Source organism: Lactuca sativa, chromosome 5 (genome assembly GCF_002870075.4).
Source record: "Lactuca sativa cultivar Salinas chromosome 5, Lsat_Salinas_v11, whole genome shotgun sequence".
Classification (NCBI taxonomy): domain Eukaryota; kingdom Viridiplantae; phylum Streptophyta; class Magnoliopsida; order Asterales; family Asteraceae; genus Lactuca; species Lactuca sativa.
Genome location: NC_056627.2, coordinates 206,467,588 through 206,479,419, shown reverse-complemented (window position 1 = coordinate 206,479,419; position 11,832 = coordinate 206,467,588). Strand labels below are relative to the sequence as shown.

At 32.4% G+C, this 11,832-nt stretch overlaps 1 protein-coding gene and 1 long non-coding RNA gene across 6 annotated transcripts; one reads left to right on the top strand and one right to left on the bottom strand.

Moving 5' to 3' along the window:
• The first annotated feature begins 991 nt into the window (after positions 1–991).
• Positions 992–4,710, top strand: LOC111909645 (uncharacterized). Of its 5 annotated transcripts, none has more exons than XR_002856270.3 (12): positions 994–1,308; positions 1,383–2,130; positions 2,461–2,541; positions 2,667–2,854; positions 2,943–3,022; positions 3,104–3,133; positions 3,217–3,295; positions 3,363–3,501; positions 3,724–3,812; positions 4,057–4,100; positions 4,183–4,273; positions 4,431–4,710. It is a non-coding gene; the product is annotated as an uncharacterized LOC111909645 (long non-coding RNA). The 5 variants fall into 5 exon arrangements; XR_002856269.3 differs by having other exon boundaries at positions 995–1,308; positions 3,363–3,479; XR_002856268.3 differs by having other exon boundaries at positions 993–1,308; positions 3,363–3,812; positions 4,180–4,273.
• A 2,319-nt stretch (positions 4,711–7,029) lies between these two features.
• LOC111909646 (organic cation/carnitine transporter 7) lies at positions 7,030–11,253 on the bottom strand. The gene is made up of 6 exons (XM_023905426.3): positions 11,004–11,253; positions 10,329–10,597; positions 9,998–10,235; positions 8,097–8,496; positions 7,716–7,918; positions 7,030–7,382 (listed from the first exon to the last, which is right to left on the bottom strand). The coding sequence occupies exons 1-6, from the start codon at positions 11,043–11,045 to the stop codon at positions 7,368–7,370; spliced, it is 1,167 nt and encodes a 388-aa protein (XP_023761194.1). The 5' UTR covers positions 11,046–11,253; the 3' UTR covers positions 7,030–7,367.
• Positions 11,254–11,832: the final 579 nt, after the last annotated feature.

Below are 11,832 nucleotides of genomic sequence, written 5' to 3'. Positions count from 1 at the left end.
TTTGAGGTAATTAAATTATGGTTTGATTGTTGTATTTTCAAGTTTTGGATTACTTATTAGGTTAGATGTTTTTTGTACCGAGGAGATAATCTCCACCAACAACATACTTTCATCAATTTGTTTATTATATCAACCTACTTTCATAGTTTCCTTTTATAACATTGTACTTTGAAAAATTGTGGATTTTTGCAATGTCGTCGGTATTGAAATAATTTTTTATTGATATAATTAGGTATAATTTTTAAAGCAAAATGTCATAATATGGAAAAATATCGAAAGCGAGATGTCATTTTCTGCATGGCAACGGGTTGTTTTAATTTTTTTTCAAATGAAAGTGTGATAGCTATCAAATTGACCAAAGAAAAAGAGGAACTACCACTATACATGATTCCCGAACACCCATTACTAAGGCACATACATTTTATGAGGGTATTTATGTAATTCGGGAGGCCTTTTATGTCATCTATGCATATTTTCTTTACGTTCATTTTGGCTAATACTTGTTTAAAGTTATTGATTCTACCACTTGCATGCCTATTTCTGAGTATTGTTCCTTTTTTTTTTTTGGAGAAAAGAGGAGAAGACAGAGTCCCTCGACAAATTTATTCAATTGTTATTCTATTTGGCATCATTAACCCTTTGAAGCAGAGTTGCAAGAACCTGGGTCGATAATAATAGCATCCCACATTATTTTCTATTACAGATTGTAATTTTGTTTTTGTACGTTGAAAAATCTACTCCATTATGGCATTACGCTTTGATTTTATTATTATTATTATTATTATTATTATATGCTACAGTGAAGTTCCTGAGTTTTTCGCAGTTTTGGTCCTTTGTCTATCAAGTTGTTTACAATTGTTTTTCGTTTTTATAGAGGGCATCTTTTGCCATTATATGTATTCTTTTATGGACACGTGTTATTTTTATTTTGCTTCACCGTTTCGTTGCCCAATCGGCTTTTGATTTATGTATACACACGTGGCATTGATTTCATCGAGAGTAGATAACACTTTCAGTTGCTTCCTCACTTTACCTCAGCCGCTTCTCTTCGGTTTTGACTCACCGTTTTGTCGACCAATCAGGTTTCCAACTCCACCGCTTTCACTGTTTATTCTCGATTCTTCTTCACCGTACCCTGATGATTTCGTCTGCAACACACCTCCTCCGTCCTCACCGTCGGTGGCTGCTGCTTTTATCCCTAATTTTGGAAGTCGATTACAAAGATTCAAGATGCATCGTACTCTATCTTCTCCACCGAAATTGCAGAAGTGGTTGATTGTCATCGGTTAACTCAACCGTTGATTCTTGGTAGTCATTTCGTCTTTCTGCTTTGCTTCGTATGTGATCTTTTTTTGACTTCATGGATTTGACCTACTTGCCAGGAATGATGAAGGAACTGTGCCGGTGGTGGAGATTCCCAACAACAGTATCGGCTCTCTCTGTCTCTCTCTCGCTCTTCTCTCAAGTGCACCGGTGGAGACGAAGCTGACGATCGCCCCACCCCCACACTATCGTCTACCGATTGGATCGTCTCTCTTCCGCCACCATCAGAATCTACCACCGCCTCCATGATCGAAACTCCACCAAGCTTTCGTAGGATGAGTCACCTCCAACTTCTTCAGCATGTCGATGTTCCTCAAAAGCATCGATCGTCTGGATTTGGGTCATCGGCGCCTCCACCGACATCTCACGTCTCGATCTTCTCTCAAGCGATCATCAACCACCTGACCCCCACGCCTCCACTCTTCGTCTTCTCTCTTATGCTACCATCATCATCCGTATCTTCTTATGCCGACCATCATAGCATTGCAATTGCTTCCTTCTCTGTCGCTGACAACGAGACGGCTCTGGGTAAAAGTGATAGGAGTCCTTCTCCCTCTTTCAGTGGTAGTCGTCGACGACGACCTCTCCTACCACCTCCGCCATCGTCGTCTACTCACTGTAGAAATCGAGGCTCCACAAAAAACCCCTAAAATCTTCTATTGTGTTCTTCGTTTGAGGCCTAAAGTCGACTGAAACAAATCACTTTCTCCACCTTATGATTACTTGTGATTTATTGGCTAATGCTTCATATTTGTTGCGGTTAGGTAGCGATGGATGGAGCTCACAGACAATATTTAATTGGTTTAGGTACGCCTGTTTTTTTCACTCTATATTCCATCGTTCATGAATATGAGCTTCAGAGTTTTGAATCTATACATACCTTTCGACTTTAAAGTTCATATGGTTTTAAAATTCCCAAAAATGATTTTTTCACTTGATCAAACTTTATGCATAGGAGAATAATATGTGTTAAATTACTACGAATTTGAATCCATTTGTTTCTCGAAAAGAGAATTTGGCTTGATGATTTGAAGGTTAATTAGAATAGTTGAAACAGCTGCAGATTTCTATTTTAAAGATTGATGATTCATTGGTTGATTTTGTATAGTTTTTTCATGCTCATTTGCTTGGTTATAGGGCTTCGGTGCATGTGTAGATGTTGTATCAGCAGCTATTGAGAGCTTGGAGATATGACTACTTTTGCTGGGTATACATATGGTAAAAGCCTCTTCTTTTCCAACTCTACTTTTGCTCATAGTATGATTAAAAGAATTGTGTAAAACTAATTTCTTGAATGATTAAAAGAATTGTGTAAAACTAATTTCTTGAATGATTAACTCTAGAATGATCCATGCACAACTGCTGGAAGAGGTTCGAATTTGACAGAAGATGGTGATGTTGAATGTGATGCAAGTGTTATGGATGGTTGCTCTGGAGCATTTGGTGCTGTTGGAGAAGTATTAAGATTGCAGCTTTTGTTGGTCAAGGAGCAAATCTTGGGTTCATCATTGTTGGGTCGAATTCCTCCCATGTAATTAAACTTCTTGTGCATCAAATTTATTGCTGGAACTTTACATTTTACATAAAATGTTACTATTATTAATATTTAATTAACTCAGGTTTTTGGCTGGTGACTGCACATGTTTGCACAAATTCCAAGGGCATTAATATTTTTGAAACAATTGAAAAGGCTAATGAGGTAATATATTAAATTATACTAGGGTTAAGTTATTATCACATTTTTTCTTGATTTAATACCGAAATATTTCTGTGACAACAGTTTTTCTGCTTAAGTGGCCTATTCTAAAATGTAAGTTTCAAACTGTTAGTGGTCAAATAGAACATAGTGATGTAATTTTTGTATGTTACATACTCTTTGAACATGACAAACAGGAAGCTGTAGGTGTCATGAACGCTATCAAGGAAAAAAAACTAAAAGGGATGGGACTCATACAACCTCTTTAAACATGATGTACAACCACTTTTGCATTATTCTTCCTCTCTGTACAATACATTTTAATATATTTTTTTGTCTGTAGGTATGCCGTTTGGAGGTGGGACAAATTTGAAGCGATTGGGCATGATAGGGTGGTGGATTGGGTCGGAAACAAAGATTAGCTTATAAAAGCTTTGGTTAATTGACAAATGAATATCGGGTAGAAAAACAAATTTTCCTCAGTAAGGCTTAGATATAAATATAGATACATAAGCTCGGTTATTGTTGCGTATTATTGGTAAATTAGTTCTTTTGTATCAGCTTATATAGTTACAACCATGAGTTTTTAGAAATTGTGTCACTTCAAAGTTCAAACGATGTCTTCCAACAAATATATAAAAAATTATAATTTTTTGTAGAAACCGTTAAAGGACTGAATATTTTAGCATTTATGTGAACCACAGGGAGGACCTATACAAGGAGTGTCTCAAGGCTGTACAGACGGGGCTATTGTTGAGTAAAAAACCCACCATTGAAATCGATCGTTTAGATGGTATTGATGCTAGACATTGTTCTGTTTTACGGTTGTTAACAACATGGTTTGACCTCAAATGGATCAATATTCATAGTACACGGACAAAAAGTTTGATTTTTGTTAGTGTTTTTTTTGAATTTTCGTCTGTTTCTTTGTTGGATAATGGTTAATGGCGGTCAATTATAAGGTTTAGATGTTTAGCTTTTCTGTCTAACAAAATCTGTGGCTGAAAGTATGTCTTTGTGTTTTTGTGCGTTCTTAGGGGTGTATATTTTTTGATTGGTTTGGGCTCATAATCTCTTTCAGGTATTAGAATTTGAGCCTTTAGCTTTGGTTCTATTCAAAGAATTTGTTATTATTTGTAATTGTATTTTGTTTTGCACAGCAGGTGTTTGATGAAACGTCCGAGTCAACCAAATCTGTAAAATGAAGTTCTTTTAATAGAAGAGGGGATTAGGAGAGCCAATGCATTAAAGAAGGTTAGATTTCCCTGATATTTTAAAAACATTTATTGTTAAAATTAATCAATGTAAATAGTTTTCTTTAGCTGCAGCCTGAACTTCATTGAAAAGAGAAGATATTAGTCATGATGATTTCCATGTGAGAGTTACACTTATTCATGGTTTTTCTTTCCAGCTTGACAGAAATGCAAAATACACGTGCAAGCATGGAAGTCCACTCAGAAATGCTTACCGCAGTTGATCCACAAAAGAAAGACATAATTTCTTTATGAGAAATGTCTAAACTGCCCTTTTCTCTCAATATGAACTCTTTATTCTGTATTGGAACCAGGGATTTCAGAAAAACCTTATTGTAGACTTGGTAGAATTTTGTGTTGTATTTTCTACAACTTTTAAATGAAACTTGAAGGAGGATTACAATCTTTATGTAATATCCGTACACAACAGTTCACTCATCCCTTGAAACACATTACTATACTTCCAAGTGCTCTTGCATCTTGAGTAATTCCATTAATGCTTACATTTCCTTATCTAGCTTGTGGTTTTCGGTTGCAAAGAATAGCAACATACTTTGGATTTTTCTTAAGATAAAAATGGAATATAATAAATTTTAGGCCACTTCGGACGTGTTTGTTAACCGTGTTGCTGTGATTTTAGTCATAAAACAACCATTATATATATATATATATATATATATATATATATATATATATATATATATATATATATATATATATATATATATATATATAACTAGGTGTGAGATTCGTATGTTATACGGGTTTGATAAAACAAAAAATTAAATTGAAAGTTTAAACAAAATTTTATTTAAATTTGAAATTTTAGATTTAAAATTTAAAATTTAAAGTTTAAAATTTGAATTTAAAAAGAAACATCAAATAATATATGAGTATTAATATTGTTATTTATTGGTTATTTTCAATTAAGACAATTATTAATTGATGTGTAATATGATATATTAATTAAGAAAATATAAAAAAAAGTAAGAAAATGACAAATAGAAAAAACATTTAATCAAAAATACTAAAAAATGACAAGTATCAAAGTTAATGATTTGGTAACATGTGGCAAGATTATTTTTATTTATTAGGAGGATTTCCAATGGTTCTAAGAATAATAAAGTTTTTATTTCACACTTTGCCCACTTTGACATTTTGTCTTTAAGACCAACTATGAATACCAAATTTATCCTTTTTGCCTCTTTGCCCACTCCCGATCTCATGGCTGGGTCATCAGCCTTCTTTTTTTTTTTTTTATCTCATTGTGTGTAGTAGAAAAAAAAAATAGAAAATAACCAATAATTAACAAAAAACGAATCTCGATCATAAAACTTGAATGTTATAATTTTCCGACACACTAAACTGTTTCAAACCTGTAAAGTAATGCGGGGTTTTTTACTAGTTTAAACTAAATTTCAATTATAATATCAATTAAAATCTAAAACTCTACGTTACTTTTATCGAAATAGCAATTCATCTAAAAAAAAGCTCTAAATTTAAAATAATTACAACAATTGAACCAAAAGGAATTGGGCTTATTACCTAAGATTTCAACTTAAAAATAGTATTTTCGGAATAAATTAAAAAAATATAAAAATCATAATGAACTAGGTTAAATCATTAAGAATTTTGGTATTCTATGTCAAAATATGTGTAGACTGATCTCTATTTGTATGGAAAAATTGCAAAATTTTAGGTAGTTATTTTTTGTGGAATTTAGAAGTCAGTTTTTTACGAAATATGTTGCTAAAAAAATAATAAACTCACCAAACCAAGAACTATCATATGACATTTTGATTCAAAATAATGTTGAATTAATTGTTTTTAGTGGACTAAGCTCCTACGATCTAACTTTCGGTCTAATTAATCACTCCAAATTGTGTAACAAACATGGCCTATAACACTAACAAGGTTTGCATACTTGTCATCAAACAATACAAAATTCGTAAAAATATATGTACCCAATATATTCACAGTGATTCATTTATCTCAAATGAATCAAGTTTATGGAATATATTCAATATGGTAGCAGTTTGTGTTTAAGAGGCGAATCTATATTGTCTTGTAACAACCTTCCTCTAGTCTCAAACGGAAGCAACACAACACTTAGGCCCAAAAGAAGTGTGGTTACCACAAACATGATCAGAGGAAGTGTTTGGTGGCAACCGCTGCCAATCCCAGCTGCTATCAAAGGGCAAACAATGCCCACAATTTTGCCTAGTGTCATCGCTACTCCAACTCCTGTTGCCCTAAAATTGGAAAGATACACCTACAAAAACCCACAAAATTTTTTACTAATTTTGAGAAAAAACGGAAATATCAAAATTTTAATGATATAAATATGGGAAATATATGGTAAATCTCAAGTTTTTTGTCCAGCTTATGAAATATCAAAACTTTAATGATATTATTAAGGGACATATCTAGTAAAGTCCAAATATTTAGTCAAGTTTTTAAAAAATCTCAAAATTAATTTTATTTACACAAAAGCATAAAATGTCTCCATAAAAGTCTTCTTATTTTGGCCGAATTTATAAAAAAGTCATAACTTTTTTATTTACTTCAACTCTTTTACTTTTTCATAAAAAAATCTAGAAATTTCTTGGTTTAAATTATGAATAGGAGTAAACCTCATTAAGTTCTAAAGTATTAAGGATCAAAGTCCTCTATAACCGCTTACTTGCCACAAAACAATGGCGATTGTGAACTCATCATGGTCTATATAATCCCTTGCACAAATTTATGTTACATATATTGTAAGAGATTCAAATTATATAAACTATGTGTTAAAAACCTTATTACAATCTATCTAACTATAGGGTAAAAACCATTTCGTTAATTACTTTACATGTTAATAAATGTGAACTTAGGCGCTCCTAAACACCAAGACCATAGGAAATGGTGTGTGTTCTTCTATGGATTCACTTCTATGATTGTTTTTTGTTTGACACATGAATGTTTAAAATGAAGTTATGTTTTAGATGTCATATACTAATACATAACATCATGATATTGTATTAAGCCTAGTAATGCAATGATGGACTTGCTCTCGGTTTGGTTTGTGCAAAAGACATCAATGTCCTCCATTTACATCATAGCAAATAGCCCTGAAAGTATAACAAATGGTTAGAATCATGGAACCTCTTATACCAAAAAATTTAAAATCTTTGGTGAAAGAGTAAAAGAGTTGAAATAAAAAAAAAATTAAGTTTTTTTCATAAACTACGTCAAAATAATGACTTTTCTTGAGGTAGAAAATTGTTGAATTGAGTTTTAAATTTTTTCATAAACTTTGCCAAAATATTTGGACTTTACTGCAGATTTCCCTACTTAATAAATAAACATGTAGTTAATTGTAGCTTTAACTTTCCAAAAATCAATATGTTGCATTTTTCATTAATAATCTAATCTTATAGTAAAAATTGTTGCAATTTTTATACCTCTGGGGCACAAATTTGGGAAACGATGAAAGTGGCTGAGATAAAGACACGTGCTCCAAAGAGATAGGCTGTGGTTGTTATTGTGTTCTGATGAACAACCAGGGGCAATAAGAGAATTAATCCAGCTATGATCATGATTTCCATGGAAATCCTCCGCCCAACCTTCACCAGTATCAAAGAAGCTAAAGCAAGCCCAGGAAGCTCTGCAAAATACAATCCGGTCAAACATGTAATAAACTCATAGCATGTAATTGTAAATACTTTTATCTTTATAAATCAAGAGCAAACACACTTTGAAATATTTGTTTATTATATGATCATGCTTTCACCCCTTTTAATAGCTTTCCCAAAAACTATATAGAAGAAAAGTTCAAAGGGTACCTGCGAAGCTGGTGATGAACATATTAATATAGAACCTAGCATCTTGTATACTTGGCATGCCACATGTACCACTTTCCTCATAGCATATATGTGACGTCAAGAATCCTATGCTATAGTAAGTGAAAGAAGTTGCAAAGTATAGCAACCAGATAAAAACCGTTGTTCTGATTGACTGAGGAAGAGAGTAACCAAAATGGAACCAAATATATCCCGACACCTGACCCTCAATACACATGGCAGTCACCTTTATGTTATTGGTGACAAGTATGCTAAATCTCCCTTGTGTATGAAACTGGTGTCTTGGAGGTTGTTTCACAAGGCCATAATATACTAATGTCAAAAGGTATGGTAGGGTAGACACTCCAAGAAGGTGTCTCCATCCAAATCTATGCATAATCCACTGCAATGCAACCAAATTTTACTTTGGATCATCTTTTGATGTATAAGAAAACATATTGAAAGTAAGGTGTTGTAATTAAGTAGATATTTGATAGTACAATGTCTTAATAAGAAAACCTTTTATTGAAACTACAATTATGTGATACAAACATAAAAAGGGATGCCATAATAAAAAAAAGTTAAGTGAGATAAATTGTTCTTTCTTGCATATATCATTTTATACAAGGGTATACAACAACTTTGAGTCATACATGACAATTTATGCTTTAAAGGGTTTTACAATATGCAAATTGTACAACCATCTAAAGCATAAACTGTTGTGTATAGCAAAAAGTTGTTGTATGCAATCTTAATATTATTGATATACCGTGTAAGGGATAATTTTACATATATACCCTTATTAAGCTTCAAAATATCCTAGTTACCCATTGTAAAATGCAAATATTGCATATACCCTTTTTAACTTTCAAGATATGGTATATGCCCAAATCTCTTTTTTGAACATCTTTTCAGAATTTATAAGCATTTATTATTTTTCAAAATCATTAAATTTTAAAAGAAAATAACAAATTGACCATACTACCCTTAAATAATAAAACCCTTTTTGACATAAAATGCTTTTACCCAATTGCCCTTTGACCCATTAGAATCATCACGTACATACATCCTCCACCTATATGCTAGAGACAAGTTGCAGAGCTTTGTAAAGAACAGGAGAAAGAAATTTAAGTTGTATATTCCTGTAATAAAATCAAAGCATTTAGTTGACTGTTACTAATGAGTTTTCCTTAATTTGAAGTTCAAGTCATTTACTTGAGAGTTCTTAAATCAAAACTAATATTTCAATACAAATGAGACTGGTTGGAAGATGACAAGACAACGTTGGATGCTCAAGAAAAAATGGCACTAAAAAGCAGCAAACGATTCAATAGGAAAGCTGGACAATAATCTTCAGCCATTTCATGTCATTACTGATGATAAAACAACATGGGAGAAGTCTGCAATTGTATATTTAGCAAATAATCTGCAAAAGCATAAAAGCACAAACTTTGGTGGAAAAGAAAGAGACAAGACATAATGGAAATGCTTGCGAATGTGGTACTTCCAAGCAATTCAAGACAACAAACTTCAATTTTATTTGAGGGTAGTATGGTCAATTCATTATTTCTTTTAAACTATAATGATAATAAATTATGAAAAAAATGTAGAAAGGAGATTTGGGCATATACAATATTTTGAATGTTAAAAAGGGTATTTATGGTATTTGGATTTTAAGATGGGCAAATATGATATTTTGAAGCTTAACAAGGGTATTAAACGCTCATTAACAGTGCACAAGAATTAAATCGAGAAACTTTTATGAAGGAAATTATGAATTAAATACCTAAACCCACAGGGAAACAATAAAAGATATATGTTCTCATTACTTTTAGGGAATAAATTTGAAATTCAATTAAAATCATAAAACTTTCATAAGAAATATCTTTGGGACATGTACATACCCAAGCAATTGCAGCTTCAATCGTTGTGGCAAATGTCCAAGAAGCTGAGAAGACAGTCATCCATGTCCCTCTGTTTTGAATGGGAACAAACTCCAGAAAACTTGATGCTAGCATATGTGCACATCCAATACCATATCCAGCAAAAAAACGGAGAATCAACAATGATATGTAATTTGGTGCAAATGCACTCAAAAATCCAGCTATTGTTGATACTAAAGAGATGCCAAGAAACCCTTTCCTGAAAGAGCAAAACAAAGGGACTTAGAACATGTTAAGTGCCAATGATAATTAATAAACATACAGGCTAAAGGCTCCTAGTAAAGAAACTTACTTAGTTCCATAGAAATCTGAAAAAAGATCCCAAGAAGATGCTCCAACTATGATGCCTGTAAATGCAACAGCAGACAAAAAACTCTCCTCAGCAGACGATAGAGCCCACTCGGGCTGAATAGCTGCTCCAACAAAAGACAGAAGCATCATCTCCATAGCTTCTGCTACCCAGCCCAACCCAGAATAAGAAAGAACCATGAATTGAACTTTTCCAAAACCTATTGGTGGAAGAGGTTCTTCCAAAGTGTATCCCATTTCCAAATCTTCAATCTGATAGATTAATTGTAAACAGAAAACACATTAAAAGCTTGGGTCTTAAAGATTCTGGTATTAATGTGAAGAAAGAGAAAGATGGTTGTTAGGTTTTGAAGACTGATTTGTTCTTATGAATAGGAGTTTCAGTTCTGATTGGGTTTTCCAATTTCTATAAACGCCATTCCAAATCAAATCCCTAATTTGGGATTATTATACTGCAATAAGAATTGATATGGTCCCATTTACACATCTAATTCAACATTTCTCTCTACATCTCCTTCTCTCACACACACAGATACACCCAATTCGTCGATTGTACATTTAGGGATATAATCACTCTCAGATGCAAGAACAGTTTGTATGCAATTTCAGGGCAAACAAAATATGAAAAGTAAAAAATAAACAAATTAATAATTCAAACCTGCAATCTCTCCATTGATAGATTACCGAAATCTTTCTCCATTGATGGATTACCGAAATCTTTTTCTTAAGGTTGGAACTTCAAACTATTCAAACTAAATTCTCGAACTTGAACGGAGCAACGGTTTGTTGATCGCAGAAGTTGCAAGATGAGATTAAAGACTTCGAAGTTCGAAGAGATTAGCGAGAGAAATTGGGGTGTGGATTAAACAATTGAAGCGCGATGACGATTACAAGATGTTTGAAATTTCGCTCTATATTTTTCTGCAATTTTTATTTTTTTGTTTTTTTATGTATTTATGTTACGGTAACTTAGTTATAGATCAAAACCCAAATATACACAAAGTAGTCCAATTGTCTAAAGTTTTTAAAGTAGCCCAAAGGTGATCAAAGCCCAAGTTTTAATATCCAACTATGAAATAAGATGTAGTACATTTATTTTAAGGGAACCAAAAAAAACTTATCCATCATTAAACGTTTAATTGTATCAAATAAAAATATCAATTTTTATTTTGTTTTTTAAATATCAACGATTGTAATTTTTATCGATTAAAATAACAATGAACATCGCTACTACCCTTGTCACATCTAACTGAAAGCCTATTGTAATCATTTTTTTTCAAACCACAACCGACAACCAGTAGCAATATTATGTTGTTTTATGACGTTGTCATTTTAATCAGTGAAAATTTATAACGTTGAAATCGTAGTTTGAGAAAATAACTATAATAGGCTATTAGTTAGACGTGACAAATAAAATGATAGTATTCATTGTCATTTAAATCGATAAAAATCATAATTGCTGGTATTTTAAATCAAAAATAAAAAGT